Source organism: Myotis brandtii, unplaced genomic scaffold (assembly GCF_000412655.1).
Source record: "Myotis brandtii unplaced genomic scaffold, ASM41265v1 scaffold160, whole genome shotgun sequence".
Taxonomy (NCBI): Eukaryota; Metazoa; Chordata; class Mammalia; order Chiroptera; family Vespertilionidae; genus Myotis; species Myotis brandtii.
This window is the reverse complement of record NW_005355833.1, coordinates 1,722,164-1,741,384: the sequence shown is the minus strand read 5'-3', so window position 1 is coordinate 1,741,384 and position 19,221 is coordinate 1,722,164. Positions and strand designations below refer to the sequence as shown.

At 37.5% G+C, this 19,221-nt stretch overlaps 1 protein-coding gene across 8 annotated transcripts in view; it reads right to left on the bottom strand.

Annotated features, from left to right (window-relative positions):
* The window catches only part of MAP2K5 (mitogen-activated protein kinase kinase 5), a 261,792-nt gene that overhangs the window by 133,882 nt on the left and 108,689 nt on the right, over positions 1–19,221 (bottom strand). For all 8 annotated transcript variants that reach the window (XM_005862082.2, XM_005862083.2, XM_014536301.1 and 5 more), the window contains one exon: positions 16,165–16,213. In XM_005862082.2, coding sequence (XP_005862144.1) covers positions 16,165–16,213 — 49 coding nt within the window. The remainder of the gene's footprint in view (positions 1–16,164; positions 16,214–19,221) is intronic.

Below are 19,221 nucleotides of genomic sequence, written 5' to 3'. Positions count from 1 at the left end.
TTTTTTGGCACAAAATTTGACATTTTTAAGGGTAAAAATATCTATGATGTTAACACCTTCAACAAATTTGACATATGAAGTTTTGAAGCGTGCTGTCAATACAACAAAATAGCATACATATCAAATCACATATATATCAACATATGTGTAACTCCATCTATTGAAAAAAATCCGCATTATTAACTGGTACACCTGGAAGATGTCTGGCCACTGGGTTGTACACCTGACACTAATATGATATTGTACATCAACTGTAATTGAAGTATAAAAAATATTTTTTAAAAATAAAAAAGACAAGTACCACATGATCCAAGCATCCCGCTTTTGGGTACTTATCTGAAGAAAATGAAAACTCTAACCCCATGTTCACTGCAGCACTGTAATATCCAAGATACGGAACCAACCTAAGTGTCCACTGGCAGATAATGGACAAAGAAGATATGATATAAAATATATGTATATATATATAATGACATATTATTCAGCTATAAAAATGAAGTCTTGCCATTTGAGACAACATGGATGTGCCTAGAGGGTATCATGCTAAGTGACATAAGTCAACCAGAGAAAGACAAATAACTATACGTAGAATCCCCTACAAAATACCAAACCAAAGCAAACAACAACAACAACAAAACAATATCAAGCTCATAGATGCAGAGAACAGATTGATGATTGTCAGAGGTGAGGGGCAGAGGAGGGTGTAAAAACTTAGAGTTATAAGACAAATTAAGTCATGTGCAAGCATGTCAAACTCACGGCTGGTGGGCTGCATATTTTGTACAGCATGGTGACTATCTATAATAATAAAAGTGTTGTATGCTAATTAGACTGGACAGCAGAACGACCTTCCGGACAACCTTCCGTAAGAAGCCGGGGCTGCGAGGGCCAAGGCAAGCCACCGCAGCTGTGAGGGCCGAGGCCCTTGCATGAATTTTATGCATCGGGCCTCTAGTAGTTAATAATACTGTATTATGTGTTTGAAAATTGCTAAGGGAATAGATCTTAAAAGTTCTCATCAGAAGAAAACAATTCTAAAACTATGTATGGTGATGGATGTTAATTAGATTCATTGTGGTAACCATTTTACAATATATACACATATTGAATCATTATGTTGTACACCTGAAACTAAAATAATGTTGTATGTCAATTATACCTCAAAAAACAGATATTTGAAAAAAAAGGAATGCACTACTGATACATGCTATGACATAGATGAAACTCAGAATATGCTACATGAAAGAAGTGAGATAGAAAAGATTTTATAGTTTGATTCCATTTATAAAAATGTCTTAGAAAAGGCAAATCTATAAAGTCAGAGAACAGATTAGTAGTCCCTGGGGATAGGGCTGGGAACAGAGACTGATTGCAAATAGGAATGAGGGCTCTTTATTGAGACGATGAAAATGTTCTAAAGTGCATTATGGTGATGGTTATATAATTCTATAAGTTATTAAAAATCCCTAAATTGCTCACTTAATAATGAATAAATTTTATATGTTAGTTACATATCAATAATTCTTGTTTAAAAAATCAGCCTGTTATCAATTTCTCTAGTTTTCTTTAACTTATTAATTTCTCTAGTTTTCCAGGTGCTTTGTGGTCACTGTTCCTATTCCAGAACAAAACATGAAACATCAATTAATTATACTCATGATTTATTATATATCAACTAGAGGCCTGGTGGGGTCCCTTGGCCTGGCCTGTGGGGATCGGGCTGAAAATGGCTCTCCGACATCCCCTGAGGGATCCTGGATTGCGAGAGGGTGGTTCTTGGGTGACGGAATTGGGATCCCTCCTCTCTGGTTCTGGGTGTGTCACCCGAGAACCGCAGCTGCCAAGTCATGGCAGCTTGGCAGCTCCTGCTCCCTGGTGGTCAGTGCGTGTCATAGCTACCAGTCAGACGGTCGAACATTCGGCCAGTCGCTTAGGCTTTTATATATATAGATGGTAAAATGGTTATTCCCTTTCAAAACTGACATAAACTAGAAGGCCTGATTATGATGATAAATATTTAAAGTAAGATATTTTAAAATGTCACTTCTGTGTTTTAAGCTTATTTCCCCAAATGAATAAGGCTATGTATACAAAGTGTGAAAACAACCGGTTCAAACATGAAAAATCTTGTCAAGCAACCTAGATGTCTCAATAACCTCTGGTAACTGCTCTGACTGATTTTCAGGCTGGACTGATTCTTCCTCTTCTTTTTTCCCCCACTGAATTGACCAAATTGACTGTGGAAATTGGTATCATGTTGGGACAACCCATATTGCCACCCATAACTGCCTCATGCAGGAAACTGTATCTTCACACATGCTGCATCAATTAGCCATTAAACAATCCACATAAACAGCATCAAGCTGAAGCTTGCTAATAAAGGCCAAGCCCACAAGAGCATGTGCTTTCTGCAGCTCTTCACAAAAGGCTCCTCCGCCCACTGCCCAGCCCCCACCCCAACACAATCTGGAGTCAGACTGGGAGGCTACCCTGGGTCAGGATGTGGCTGGATGCCCAGGGGGCTGTGCAAAACAGATAAATAAAAGCTTTCACAAAACTACAGTTGGAGTTACCCAGTGTGCTTTGCATAGGGACCTATACAGTGGGGCCTTGACTTACGAGTTTAATTCGTTCCGAGACAGCTGGTATCTCAAAAAACTCGTTAGTCGGGACACTCGTAAGTCAAGGCCCCACTGTATATCAATTTCCTGGTAAGATTAGTTCCAAAGAAAACTGTGACTTGTTCATGCTACTATATGCTTTTTCTTGTCAGGAAAGGAAAACCATGCAAATTGAGGCTTCCCTTTTTGCTGTGATCTATTCATATCAGGTGCTGTTAATATGCTCCCTTTTGTTCTCCCTTTGTATTAGACTTGAAATATTTAATTTGCTCTGTGCTTTCATGCGTAAGCCACACTGAATCCCTTTAGGAATAGGCATGGTGCAATTCTTAGGAAGCAGAAGCAAACTTCTCTTCAACTTTTTCCTTCTATACAACAATTACACTATTTTGCTTGAATGCCAGAAAACCACTCACTCTCAGTTTACCAGGCGCCAGAGGACACATTAGCAGATCTCCACTCATAGCAATCTCTCCTAGCACTGTGCCAGGGTGCTTAATTGTCTTATGAAAAGACAACAACTAATATATCTATCTAGTTATTTCTTGGGGACTGCATTCTAATGAATGAGAACAGCAGGTACAATTAAATGCAGAATATGCTGACAGTCTGCATTACAAATTCATCTGTGCACAACAGGAACACACTTAAGAGAAAATCACAATGCAATATAAAAGTTATTCTAATCATTCCATTACATAATAAAGAGTAGGTCATCCAAATATTCTTGCAAAAGCCTTAAATAAAATTAAGTAGCATAATTAGCCATCCTAAATAGCTGTTATTACCTAGAGTCTCATGATTCATTTGAAAATGGAGGCAAAAAACATGGCTTTCCTCCTTCATGTATGATAAAGGCAGGAGACATGCAGCATTTTCAAGGCTCACACCAAGGGCAAAAAAGCCTCGGTTTCTCAAGTCTGCCTTCTCTCAATCCTTTCACTCTAAGTAAAAGAGGTTCCCTTCTAACATAGGGGATCTTAGATACACAGACATGTTCTGGTCTGTGTATAGAAACAGGTGTGGAGGAATAAGTTCCTGGCAGTCAGAAGGAATCTATACTCTGCCCAGCTCTGGAACAACCTACTTCTCTGAGTCTAAGATATCACCAATTTAAGACTCCTACTGACTGCAAAAGCTTTTCAGTGAAAAAGGAAAAACACTCCCCAAACAATGGAATACTACATTAAATGCATAAATAAATGTAAGATACATTCTGATTGTAGACTTGGCTTGGAACAGCATATGCATAAGACCAACTCTAGAAAATCTTTCTAAAGAAATATTAAAAAATTATAGCAGATAAAACTTCTTCAACACTTGCTATATGCCAAGCACTGGGCTAAATGCATTATTACCACATGTATTCTCTCATTAATTCTCATTATAATCCTTGATAGATACTATTAAACCCATTTTATAGGTGAATACATTGAGGATCAAATTAATGAAATTAGTTGCCCAAGGCCACACAACTAGAGTCTCCAATTTTTACTCTTAAGCTTTAACAAATTACATTATATTTATGAGATCAATCTCATCTGAATTTATGGGCTGGATTATTGCTCTAGCTTTGGCATTGAAGAGCTGGCTGATCTTTACATGTTTTATTTTAGATTTTTCTATTTCTCACAGAAAAGTAGATATAGAAGGGAAGTTTGGGGAAGGTTCTAACTATTCTCTCATTTAATCTCTTGCTGCTTTCTCTTGAGAAGCAGTTATTTGAACTATAACAATAGTATACAGTACTATAACCTCAAAGAGGTTAAGAAACTGACCCAAGATCATATAGCTGAGTTCAATTAAGAGGAAGAAGCAGCACTTAAACCTGGGACTGCTGACCCTAAAACTAGAGCTCTTCCATTAGGCTACCAATCACTATTGCCTTTATTATGATTCAGTTTTTTAAAACTTTTTGAACCTTAGTTTTCTCATCTAAAAATGGGAATACAGTGATACCTTCCTTGCAGGGTTATCATGAAGCTTAAATAAAATAATTTATACAAAAGAGCTAACGCAGTAGTGCATAGAAGGCATTCAATGAATGATAATAATAATTATTACTGTACCCCATCCAGAAGGAACTTAATCTTCCAACAGCAAAAGAATGGATTTGATTGCCACGGTGCTGCCCACCTTAAACCTTGCCTTTGGAGAAAGGGACAGACACAGAGAGGTCCTCTAACTACTAAACATTCTTGGCAGAGTGTTCTATCTGCGGATAAATATCTTACTTTACTACTAGAAAGGAGAACAAAGGATGACTTTTGATTTAACTACTTTACCAAAAAAATATGCATTTGACATATAATCAGTGTCATAAATTAACTGTGGCCTCCAACCTCTACCAACAGAAATGACCCATCACATAGCTGTTCTCCCTCTCCCTCTGGTGAGTTCCTAAACCTCAAGGTTTGCTCAAGAGACAAAGCTATAATCAGAGCTGTCTGTGGGGTTTGGTGAATCAAACATTCATCAGACCACATACAGAGTGCAAGAAGATGAGGGGATCACTGTCGGGTAACATAAAGACTTGTGAGTCAAACACACAATGATCACATGATCTGCTTTAAATCCAAGCAAGGCAGAGGATCTTAGGGGAAGTTAGAGGGGTACTAACTACCCTTTCCCATTTGTATTCCTTCCCTGTAAAGCACATGACCTGTTTTCTCTCCTCTAAGGCTCTCACTGATACTCATATGTTGAATTGGAAGAGGTGGCCTGCATGGCAGTTCCCCTGGGTTCCTCATCTTCTTAGAGATTTCCTAAAAGGGATGCCTATTTATAACAAATTCCATCACAGATGCATGGGAGAAACCCTTGCTGATTAAGCAGACCCAAATATAGACAACTATAGAAAGATCACATATTATTTTTTCAATTAAACTTTCTATTTTGAGATATTCACACACAGTTGTAAGAAATAATACAGATATCCTGTATACCTTCTATCCATTTCCTCCAAAGGGTAACATCTTGTAAAACTATACACAGTACAGTATCACAAATAGCATATTTACACTCAGTCAAGAAAGAGATTGTGGGCCCTGGTTGGGTAGTTCAGTTGGTTAGAGTGTTGTCCTGATAGACCAAGGTTGCAGTTTGATCGCCAGATCAGGGCACATACAAGAAGCAACCAATGAATGCATAAATGAGTGGAACAAAAAAATGATGTTTCTCTCTTTCTCCTCCTTGCTCTCTCTAAAATAAATAAAAATTTAAAAATAAAAGTTTTTGTATATTATCATACCTTTTTCTAGCTACTCCCACTTCCTTCCTACCCCCTCAACCTCTCATTAGCCCCTGGAAATGACTAATCTGCTTTCCATTTCTATAACTTTATCATTTCAAGAATGTTATAAAAATGGAATCATATGGTATGTAACCTTTTGTGACAGGCTTTCTTCACTCAGCATAATTCTCTGAAGATTCATTCAGGTTATATGTACAGTGGGGCCTTGACTTACGAGTTTAATTTGTTCCGTGACGGAGCTCGTAACGCAAATTACTCGTATGTCAAATCTTAAAGTGAACGAGTGAGACACATGATGCTGGGCTGATGTTGTGGCGTTCACTGTGACGTTCGCTGCGCCAACTAGCGGTGGGGTATCTGAAGCTGGCTCGTAACCCGAATTTTAGCTCGCAACTCAAAGCAAAAAATCGGCTGAGAGACGGCTAGTATCTCGAAAAACTCGTTAGTTGGGACACTCGTAAGTCAAGGCCCCACTGTATATCAAAAGCTCATCCCCCACTTTTTTAAAAACTTTATTTTATTGTTTAATGTATTACAAACAGTAGTACATATGTCTCCTTTTTCCCCCCATTGGCCTTCCCCTGGCCTCCCCTACCCCTGGTCGCATGCCCTCATTCCCCCCCCCTCCCCTCCCGTGTCTTGTATCCATTGGTTGTGCTTATGTGCAAGCATACAAGTCCTTCCGTTGATCTGTTCATCAGGTTATAATGTTCTTTATTATCCATAAATTAGTGAGATCATGTGGCATTTTTTTTCCCCTACTTTTTATGTTGTTAATCCTCACCTGAAGATATTTTTTCCATTGCTTTTCAGAGAGAGTGGGAGGGGGAAAGGAGATGAAAGGGGAGGGGAGAGAGAGAGAGAGAGAGAGAGAGAGAGACAGACAGACAGACAGACAGACATTGATATGAGAGACATATATTGACTGGTTGCCTCCTACAAGCACCCCACCAGGGGCAGGGATCAAACCTGAAACCCAGGTAAGTGCCCTTGACTAGGAACCTGATGCTCTAACAATTGAAAAACACTGGCCAGGACAAAAGTTCATCCTTTAAAAAAAATGTTTTTATTGATTTTTAGAGAGAGAGGGAGAGGGATAGAGAGATAGAAACATTAATCCACTGCCTCCTGCACACCCTCCACTGGGGATTGAGCTTGAAATCTGGGTTTGTACCCTGTCTGGAAATCGAACCACTGACCTCTTGGTTCTTGGGTTGATGCTCAAGCATTGAGCAACACTGGCTGGGCAAGTTCATTCCTCTTTATTGTTGAGTGGTATTATATGGTATGAATGTACCACAGCTTATTTAACCGCTCACTCATTAAAGGACATCTGAATTTTGGGCTTATGAATAAAGCTGCCACAAACATTTGTGTCGTTTTTGTGTGAACCAAAATCATTATTTCTCTGGAATAAATGCCCAGGAACACAGATGCTGAGTTGTATAGTAGTTGCATGTTTAGATATTTAAGAAATGCCAAATTGTTTTCTAGTGGGGATGTATCATTTTACATTCCTATCAATAACGTACCAGTAACCTAAATTCTCTGCATCCTTGCCAGCATTTGGTGTTGTCACTATTTTATTTTAGCCAATCTGGTAGGTGTGTAGTAATATCTCCTTGTGATTTCAATTTGAATTTCCTTAATGGTTAATGATGCTGAAAATGCTTTTTTATGCTTGCTTATCTGCCATTTGTATGTTCTCCTCAGTGGAATGTGTCTTCATGTCTTTTGCTCACTTGATAACTAGATTTATTTTTTTACTGTTAAGTTTTGAGAGTTCTTTATATATTCTAGAACACTTTTAAGTAATGCTATATGGGGCTTCTTATCTTTTGAAAATCATTACCACAAATACAGAAATCTCCAGGGAGTACCCGAGGCAAAGAAAATGAATGGCCAACGTGGAGAAGGAGGTTTAATTTCTAGAATTGTTCATTTGTGTGGACAGTCAGAGCTGGAAAAAACCCAACAACCCAGAGTCATTAAACTAGTTTGTTTATCTCAGTTAATGGGCTAAGTCTATTTTTTTTTCAAAAACAGAAATGTTCATAAGTGATGATCTCCTACAGCATTGGCATGTAATTAATATTTACATTTAAAGGACAATATTTAAAGGATGTAAAAACAGGAGCCAAGGTGTAATTGTGCTCCAACCACTAGCACTTGCTGAACATAAATGCCCCCTTTCAGTCACGTTTGACTAAGCAGTGACAAAGCTCAGGAGAGGAGCTCCCACACACCAGCTCTCTTGTACTGCAACATAAAGCCAACTGGGGATGACTCCTTTCAAACACGAACCTGTTCTTTGAAAAAACTAAGTCTGGTGCTCCAGATAGCAAAAATATGGCTTAGGTTACTTCAAAACTCACTGTAACCTATGAGTCAGCACAAACTGTGTCAGTCTCTGCAGAGGCTGTGATGAAAGTTTTGTGCACATTACATTTCTTCATAAGTTATTTAAAATTAATCAGGTTACTTTTCTACTGAGAGCAATGCTTTCCAACAATGCTCTCCCTAAAGAATCACTTTATCCAGCAAATAATCATTCCCTGATTTATTTTTGCCACAAATTCTAACTTTTACATATATTATTTTTTTAACACTACCACCTTGACATCGAAATTTCTTTCCTATTTCAAAGGTTTTACCTCTACCATATCATTCCCGCTCTCTCATTTAATAAATATAATAATATAATTTGGGATGTAATACAAATATTCTTAATATCTAAAAAATTTTAAAATTCCCACTGACCCCATTTAAAAGGTATTTGCAAATATATATAATATTTATCTACCTACAGTCTTTTGGATTATCAGCCTCCAATTTTCTTCCAAATTCCTTCCTTAAAAAGGATGCCCTTGCATGGAGACCTTCTTGTACCTTTTTTGGGCAACTTCCTATGGGTCTATAGTAATTTCAAAATAAAAAAAAATTTTTTTAAAAAGCCTTTGCTTTCCATCTAAGTTGCGATTCTACATGTCCTTTTATAATTCTTTGCTAATGATAAAACTTTATTTTCATTTTCAGTATACTTTATAGTTTAAAACCCTTTCCTCTTAAATATATCTTTTGATTTGATTACATGAGTCTGGTTTAGAAAGCAACCATTTTCTTAGCAAAGTCATACTTGTGAGCTTTAATTCTCAATTTGTTTGCATTTCAGTCTCTATGTGCAATGGTAAAATATCTCCTATTTCCTAGAATTCCCCACATTGAAGGGACACAAAATAGTTTATACATGTCAGGCACTTAGAACAGTGCCTGGTAGAAAAAAAGTGCTTAATAAATATTACTTTCATTATTATTCTCAATCTTTTTCTTTCTTCTCTCATATGCCTCTCTGATTTGCTTGGTTCCCTCACCCTGCCAACATGTCCTACTTCACAAATCATGGGATTCAGAATCCTGGGGCTTGAAGGAACCTGCGTGACCATCAAGCTATCCCATTTTTGTATATGAGGAAACTGAGGCCCAGAGAGCAGGAATGACCTATTCTTCCAGGATCATACAACAAAGCAGTCAGTAAGTGGGACTGAATCGGAAATTCAAGTAAAGCTTTATTCCTTCTTGAAACTCTGCTTTTTAAGAAATATTTTATTGATTTCAGAGAGGGAGGGAGAGAGAAAGAGAAACATCATTGATCAGCTGCCTCCTGCACGCCCCTCACTGGGATTGAGCCCGCAACCTGGGCATGTGACCTGACAAGGAATCAAACTGTGACCTCCTGGTTCATAGGTCGACGCTCAACCAACAAGCTATGCCGGCCGGGCTAGAAACTCAGCTTTTTAATGTCCAAATCAGGCCAAGTCAGGGCTGTGCCTCTGAAGTTCTTTAATAATATCTGAGGGGGAAAATAGCTTAACTAAGGAAAAAAAATTTGTGCAATTTCCGGATGCTCCAAATTGCTGGCCAATGATAACAGCAACTTTTAAGTTTCTCTCCTTCCTACTCTCTCTTTCTCTCTTTCTTTTTCTGACATTGCAAATGTCCTTTAAATCATGAAGGATTTTTTCCCCCCAAACTGCTGAGTTGCTAGACCAAATCTAGATAGGATATTTCAGGAGCCATGATGGTGATAACAACAGAATTTCTGAGACCCTTGAAAGAACGGTTTGTCTTTCTGGCAGGGGAAATTTCTAAAGTAGAGCTTCTACTGCACTAATAAGAATGCCTTCTCTCTCGTTCTCTCTCTTTTTAAAAAATCTGATTTACTGAAGTAAACTGGGCAATAAAATTCACCCTTTCTAGATGTACAGACAAATGTGTACAGTTGTGTAACCATTACCAAAATCAAGATACAAAACATTTCCAACAACACCCCCTCCCCCCAAAAAATTCCATCATAGCTTATTGTCAACTGTTTCTCTACCCTTCAGCAATCACTGATGTATTCCATCCGTATAGTTTTGCCTTTTCTAGAATGTCAGTTAGGTGGAATGACACACTAGGCAGCCCTCTGCATCTGGCTTCTTCCACTCAGCACACAGTATTCCATGTTCCTCCATGTTGTGTGTATCAGCAGATGGTACCTATTATTGCTGAGTGTATTCTGTTGTATCATGCCGGAAGCCAGTTCCAGCATGTCAGCAGGGCTGAATCATCTGGAAATGGCTGAGGACATTTCCCCAAACCTGAAAAGGATGCATAAAATGATTCCTTGCTGCCAGACAGCGGAGGGCATTTCAATCTACATGTTATCGCCTCCTACTGGCCAAATACCTGAAGAGCCATAGGCAGTATTTCCCCAATCTGACAGTGGATTCTGTATACCTAACCCTACCCTTTGATGTGTATATCTACTTTGCCTTAGGACAAATTGTGTTAATAAATAGCAAGGGGTCCTGAGACAAGGACCTCTTGCTTTCTTTAGCCAAGCTCCTCTGGGCCCCCAAATGCCTTTCAAAATTATGTTTCGTCTCTGGACTCTTGATTAATCTACACACAGCACCTTCTCCAGATTCCTGAACCCTTCTCGATGCTGGATCAAGACCACCGGCGTTAGTATCAATCTATCACAGCTGGGTTGTTTCCAGTTTGGGGTATTATGAATAAAGCCACTAGAAGTAGGACTGGTAGATAATGTTGCAGGAAAAGTGCCAAACTATTTTCCAAACTTGCAGTACCAATTTATATTCCCATCAGCAATGTATGAGGGTTTCAGTTGCTCTGTATTCTTGTCAGTACTTGATATTATAAACCCCCCCCCCCCACACACACACACTTATTTTTAGTGAAAGTCTCTCTTTTAACAGAAAAAAAGTAGCAGGAAACATTTTTAAATTTTTTTTAGTACACTTAACTACTGCTGAAAGTTTAAGCAACCCCGAGTCCTCTCTTTCTCTTAAAATCTGCAAACAATCCATCAGAACATTCTATTGACTCTGCAATTAAAAAAACCCCCGAGTCTGACCACTTCTCCCATCTTCACGACTATCTCCCTGATCTGGCCTCTGTAATTCACCTGGATTACTGACTGCCACAGCTCCTAACAGCTGACTCTACCCTCACCCCTGTTCCTGGCTGCAGGCACACTGACCTCATTGCTGTTCCATGAATGTTCCAGGCTCATCTCACCTGGTGTCTTTTGCTCTGTCCCCCATATACCTACTTGAAGAACAACTCTGCTGCTGCAAACCTGTGCTCCAATCTCATTTTCTCTCTGAGCCTATCTGATGAACACTGCAACCTATACTTGGTCTCCCCTAAGCTTGATCCAATTTTTCTTTCCTCCACATTACTAACCACCTTCTAACACACATTGTACTTACTTTTTCATTATGTTTATTATTATGCACTGTTTCCCAACCCTGGCCCACCCCTTCTAGAAGACAACTTCCATGACTGTAGGAATCATTTGTTTTATATATTGATGTATTCCAAGTACTCAGACCAGTGCTTGGCACATCCTAGGTATACAATAAATAGTTGCTGAATGAACTAACAATATTGGCCTTGGCGTTTAATGTAGCACCAACTGGGAGACCTGTGTGAGTCTAGGTTTATAAAAAGTAAAGCCAGGAGTAGAAAATAAAATTTCAAACATTCATGTTGAAACTATAATACTCAGTTTCTCTAAACACAAATATATTTGGCAGCATTTACCTTTAGAATAACATAAAAACTTCTTAATGTATAAATAATATTACCTGGCTGGGTAGCCCAGTTGGTTAAGAGTGTTGCCCTGATATGCCAAGCTAGCGGGTTCAACTCCTAGTCAGGGCACATACAAGAAGCAACCAATGAATGCATACATAAGTGGAACAACAAATCTCTCTCTCAAACAAATAAATAAGAATTAAAAAATTATAAATGAAATTAACTAGGTTCATAAATACAAAGAAAGTCCCAGGACACCAACTGTCTAGGTTGTTTCTTTCTATAAACTTCTCCATCTGTGTAAGATTGCCTCAGCTTGATTGCCAATTTTATCTTCTTAATCTAAGTTCTATTCTCATTACCCTTCCATTTCTATTTTTTATCCTCAGGGAAAGACAGAGCAGTTACTGCCAAGGCATTCTCACATCTTCTAAAGAAATGGCATAGGTGTTAATCTTGTGTTTATGTTTGATGTGGGTAATGATGGCTATGACTGGAACTGTAGGTTTATTAATATGCAGGGCTCTCACCTCATTAGTGGCAATGTATGTTTTGAAGTTAAGCTGCAATGTTTGCTGTAATGTCAGATCTGGCCTAACAGACTTTCTCACTGTTCATTTTCTTTGTTTTTACCCAGTCAGTACATGCTATGTTTATAGGTCTCACACATATGCTTTCTTAATAAAGACAATTTTCTCACAGTAGTAAATCTTGGTGGAAGTTTCAAACATTTTTAGTAATTATGTCCTCATGTGATATATACATGTTTATCTTAGAGAAAAGATTTTCATAATTTTTGATCCAGTAATAGAGTATAATAAACTCTCTCCCTGGCTTGATTTGGGAGTGGGGGATGCTTATTAAATAGATAAAGTGATTAATTCATAGTTACTATATAATAAAAACCATACCTAATTATTTGATAGTTTATAAAGTACTTTCATATAAATTATCTCAACCAATTCTTAACAAGAACAAAATAAACACTAGGAAAACCTGACTGAATATAATATTAACCTAACTGAAAATAATATTTGACGATCCATTATGAATGGCAACTGTTGTACCTCAATTTCTAAAAAACTTCCAGTTGATATGTCAAATAAACTAACGTGTACCAGATTAATAAGCCTCATGGAATGGGTGGTTTGTCACTGCTTGGTGCTCAAATTTCATCCTATCTATAATCCTCATTGGATATGCACTATAGGAAAAATTTGATTTTAACAGCATGTTTGGAAGTCACTAATTATGTTTTATAAATCCCACAGTACAGAATAAGTAAATATATACATATATTTAACAGCTAAAAATACAGGAACACTGTATTCCAAGGAAGACATTTAAATGTGAGAAATAGGTTGTTCTCTTTTCTCATTAGGTAACTCAATATATCTCCATTTCGTAATCTTTTAAAAATTGTGTTCATAAATACAAGATCCTGGTTTTTAGGAGCAGCATTTGGTAGGGAAGAAAATGGTGATCAGAGGAGAACACAGGTACTTAGCCCAAGACAAAGGACAAAAAGACTTAGAATACTCATTACTAATAATCTTTCATCATCTTCTGCAGAAGGACACCTGTCTTTGATTTGACAATGTGACACATTCCATCTATAATTCCCCTCACCATTCATTTAGAGAAAGCAAAAATGAGTATATGTGCTTTTAAGAAGGTACAGCAATGGGCTTATACAGCAAAAGTGTATAAACAAGTACATTACCTATTTAATTGCCTTAACTGAACTTAAAAGCTCTGATCTTTAATTGCCTGATTGAACTGATCTAAAAAGCTACAATTTTTTAATCAAGAAGAAAACTAAATAGCTTTTTGGTAAATAAAAAGGCATCTTTAATCTTATTTTTATGGAATTCAAGTTATTAAATATGGACAAAACCTCTAAAATATTAACAACTACTTGATCTAGAGTGAATTTCTCATTACAATGCTTTATAAAAATCTTCAAGGACATCTGGCTTATTCCACTCTTCTATAAAAACACATGCTTTTAAATCCAGAAGGTAACAGTTTACATGAATATCTAGGAAACTGAAAAGCTAAATATATAAATATATTTAATGAGGTATATTACCATAGCATATTATTTCTATAATTGAGTACCCATAATTATTGGGGAATAACCGTTCATTTGCACTGAAGTTCTTTAGTCTGTCCATCTAGACAATGCAGATGTACATTCACTCACTGGTATTTATTTAAAACTAAAATCACTTGAGAGGATTTGTTGGCCCACTACCACTTCCCCCACGCAGCCCCTTGTGGATATCCTCTTCCCAGACCTAGTAGCATTTTCCAGTGGGTGACTCTCTGTAGGAACTGGGTTGGCCAGGATAGACTGAAAAGAGAAGTACAGGCTCAGGATTCCTTAGTGAAACCTCTATGTTCTCAGTCAAACCATTAAGGCCCTCATATGCCACTGATCAAAGAACCCTGTCTTCGGCCACACTGCCTCCAGAGCTGGGAAGAAGGTCCTACCTGCCTCGGAGGCGCTCTCTGGTCAACAACACCTGCCCACAGTGATAATAGGGTAGTTGTACTGGAAATCTGACTAACACAAACTTTATTTTTAGATCCAGATATAAACCATTTGAAACATGTCTATCAAGATCCCATTTCAAATTATTTAATTTGAAAAAATTCATTTCTCTAAAACAAAGAGTAAAACTAAAACCAAAATAATTTAGATACAGAAAATACTAGAGGTATACCTATTCATCAATATCTATTTCTGATTTTTAAAAGAAAAAGAATTGCAGAATAACTAAAGAGTATTTCCCTATCCACTATACTTTCTCACAGAAAGTTATGGCTAGTGAGAATTCATTGTAAGCCAGATTGCGCTGTATGTCCAGGGTATGGGATGGTCCTAAAGATCACTTTAATAGTAACATTTGCATTTCCAGGGCAAGGTCCTTTTAATGGAAGCTTTGCTATTGAGAATTGATGACTTCCTTGAGTTCCTTTGCCAAATGAAGAGCAGATGTCCATAAAAATCAATAAAATGACAAGAACTGACCACTGTGTTAATTCCTATTAAAATGGCTACATGGGTTGATGAATGTGTGGAGGTGGGAATACTGGGAATAGAAGCAATATAAGTCATACCATTTTTTTTTCATCTTGGTGGTGAAAAATGCTCCATTTTTTTTTCCTACTCACAGATGTGTTTACATGCTTATTCATACCCAGAAAGAGTAATACTAACTCTCCCTACATTTACATTTTGCATCAACTATACTTTATAAATACAGTGGACTGGCTTTAAAGAAAAATTTGGGTTATGATTTCATTAATCAGCATAAATACCTTAAAATACCTGAATTGATATTTTATTTGTCAAAATCTACATATCCTCTTCAAAAGAGGAATCACCAAGATATGAAAACCACCATAACAGAACCCTTAGTGACAGATGTGGTACTACAATTAAAGATATCAGTTGTTTTGTCTCTCTCATAGTTTATACGTTTTCTTAAAAAAACTTTCCTTTAATCACATCTAATGTGCATGCTATTGCATTCCCCAAATGTGCATTAAACTATGCTGAGCAGATGTGGAAAATTAAACAATACTGTTAGTAACATTAGGCCCTGAAGTTGCTTTGTTATAGTCTGTTTCTCACTTAATAATTTGTTCCAAATAAATTCAGACATTTTGGGAATATTAAAAAAATGCAAAGGGAGGTCCTTTTGCAACACTGAACAGTTATTTGATTATTCTTCTCATATGTTATGTTAATAAACTAGGAAACTAATTTCTGATGCTTTTACCAATTCATTAAAGTTCTACTTTCAAGGTATGTGAAATAATCTCTTAAGGAACTATGTATGATGACATCTAAATGCTAATTTTTAAAAAAGAGATGCAATTGTACAGAAATGAAGGTTTGCATGAACTAGAGTTAAGAAAGAAAAATAAGATCTTGTCATTTTCAAATACTACAAAATACCTTTATACATGTTTGGTAAATATTATTCACAAAAATACAATACCAAATTTATAATCTAAATCAGAGGAGTTGAGTGAGAAAAGAAAAATAACTTTTTTTGACTATCAAATATATCAGCTTAAATATTACATCACTTATTCACTTTAAAAATCAAGGGATATGAAGAGCTCCCCACCCCACCTAAAATTGTCAAAGCTTGTAAGCTCAGTACATACCTCTGTGTAAAATCTTTAAACTCCACAAATAGGTAAGGCCTTTAACAACCTAAATTTAAGAAAGAGAAAACAGTACAATGATGATTTTTATAAGGACCTTTCCACATTTAAACATATAATAATAGGAACCATAATTCTTCCTTTAAAACTCTGTCAACCAATAAGCATCTCTCATTTGTGTGCCAGGCTGAGGATGCCAAATGTATAAGTGTTCACATTCCTTCTTTTCATGAACTTTCAATGTTCTGAAGATAAGGTATGAGAAATGAAAGAATGAAGTGTATGTGCATAAGATGACCTGGAAGTACATTTACTAAGTTCTTACTAGAGAGGGATAGGAAAAAGGGACAAAGACCTTCAGTTTTTATTTTTCTATACTTCAGTATGTAAAAATTAAAAAAAAATCATAACATTTATGACCAAAAAGGGACATTTTAAAAATTAGCTAATGAAGGCAATGGGTAAAAAAAGTGATCACTTTTCCTGCTAGTAGTCAGGAAGGCTTTACCTGGGCCTTGAGTAACTGAAAAAAAGAAAAGCAAGCCCTGGCCAGTTTTCTTAGTGGTTAGAGCATCAGCCCCAGGACCGAAGAGTCACAGGTTTGATTCCTGGTCAAGTTCACGCACCTCAGTTGCAGGTTCAATCCCTGGCCCCAGTCGGGGTGTGTGCAGAAGGCAACCAGTGGATGTGTCTCTCTCACATAGATGTTCCTTCTCTCTCTCTCTCTCTCTCTCTCTCTCTCTCTCTCTTTCTCTCTCTCTGCCCCCCACCCTCAACCTCCTCCCTCCCTTCTACACTCTCTCTAAAGATCTATGGAAAAAATATCCTCGGGTGAGGATTAAGGACAATAAAAAATTTTTAAAAAAAGAGAGAAGAAAGCATTCAGGCCAAGGTAAGACTATATAATCAAAGTATTGGGGCAGTGTAATCTTCAAAAATATCAAGGTCAGGAAAGACAAACATTGAGACACTGTTCTAGATTAAGAGAGCCATGACAACTAAGTGCAATGCATAACCCTAGCCTGGATGCTAAACCAGAAATTATTTTATTTTGTTCTTTAAGGGCATTATTGGACAACTGGCAAAATCTGAACAAAAATGTTGATTAGATAATAATAATGTATCAATGCTAATTTCCTGATTTTGATCAGTCTACAGTGATAATCTAAGAGAATGTCCTTGTTCTAAGGAAATATACACCTGAAGTAGTTAGGGGTAAAGGGCCATGATGTCCACAACTTGTTCTCAAATGTTTTAGGAAAAAATATGTAGTATTCAAGATTTGTGGTTGGGAATCCACATATGTGAAGGGCCAACTTAAGCTATACACAGATTTTTGTCTGCATTGTGGTTAGTACCCTTAAACCACTGTATAGACATGATGTTTAAGGGTAAAGTGTATGTGTGTGTATACATACATACATACATACATACACACACACATACATATATAAACCAAAGGTGGTTAACTGTTAACAACTGTGGAATCTGAGTGAAGCATCTGTGGGAATTCTTTTCTGTAAGTTTAAAATAATTTCAAAATAATAAGTTTCCCAAAAATGTTTTAACTGATCTTGGGGTAAGAAAGAACAAAGTAGCCCATCTGGCTGATGCAAGCCTAAGTGTGGAATCAGATAGACAATACTGAAAAGGCAAGTCAAGGAAATAAAGTGAGAAGATACAAACATCTGAATTAGATTTGGATTTCAGAATTTAACAGTCTGAGTTAAGAATAATTAGTCAAATAAGATATGGAAAAAAAGATATTTCTAAGACCCTACATACATGGATTACAAGTGCTACCTTCTAGTGGGAAATTAAATCACTGAAAGCTTTAGAAATCTTTATATAGACATTGTTGTAAAAGGAGATGCACACATTTTTATTTCTACCCATTGCTCTGTATGCATATGAGTGTGAACTTGCCAATTTCAAGATTGACTATTCATAATTAGGTATCAGATATAATAAATGAACAACTATCACTCAAATTTACTACAAAAATTTAAAAGTACCTGTCATTACAGGGAATTTTAGGTGGGTCAGGACTATAAGAACAAAAAAAGCTACCATTATGAGAAGTAACTGAGTGAGTTACATTTCTTGAAAATGGTGACAAGAGGATTGGGGGCTAAATATGCAAGGGTTTTAGTTGATCAAGAAAGACTAAGAGTAATATTAAAAACAGAAATGCAAAGGGAGAAACTCAATTTCCAAATAGTAAAGATCTGGAAGAACATAAAATCTATATCAATTAATGCTGAGCAGAGGTTAACATATTTTAATTGTTCTCATGGAGTAGAATGTACTCCTGAAAGATTTGCTAATACAGTATAATCAATCCCACAATGTTTGTCTACTTTAAGAGAATAGAACGAATACATTTTTATAGAAAATGATTTCTTCTGGGGTTTGGAATAAGTGGCATTACAATAGAACACACATTTTTTGGAGAGTAAAATAGTAAAAAAAGAAAATATCAACATAGTAATAATGATAACTTTAACACAAAGGGAGAAAACAGGACAATGTTTATAAAAAATAACATCTACACTAATAATAGACAAATATGTAAATTGACCATACCACCTCAAGACCCCACAGCCAATCAGGAGGGAATATGCAAATTAGCGTGACAAAGATGGCGGCAGCCACGGAACCAGCTGGAGTGGGCGGGAGGCTTGGGTCACCCCTGGTGACAGAGGAAGCCAAGCTTCCTGCCTGCCTGGGCCGGCCCCCAAAGGAGGGGCCTGTGGGTAGTGGCCACGGAGCAGGCCAGAGTGCACAGGAGGCTTGGGTCGCCGGGGGCGACCCAAGCTTCCTACCTGCCCTGGCGACTGCTGAAGGAGGGGCCTGTGGGCGGTGGCCACAGAGCTCTGAGTGAGCAGGAGGCTTGAGTCGCCCAGCCCCTCACCCAGGCTGGTCACGCCCCCATGGGGTGAGGGTCCCCGCTGGGGGGTGTGGCCAGCCTGCAAACAGCCCTCAGCCTCTCACCCAGGCTGGCCAGGCACCCCAGCAGGACCCCCCCCCCTGAAGGGGGTGTGGCCAGTCTGAAAA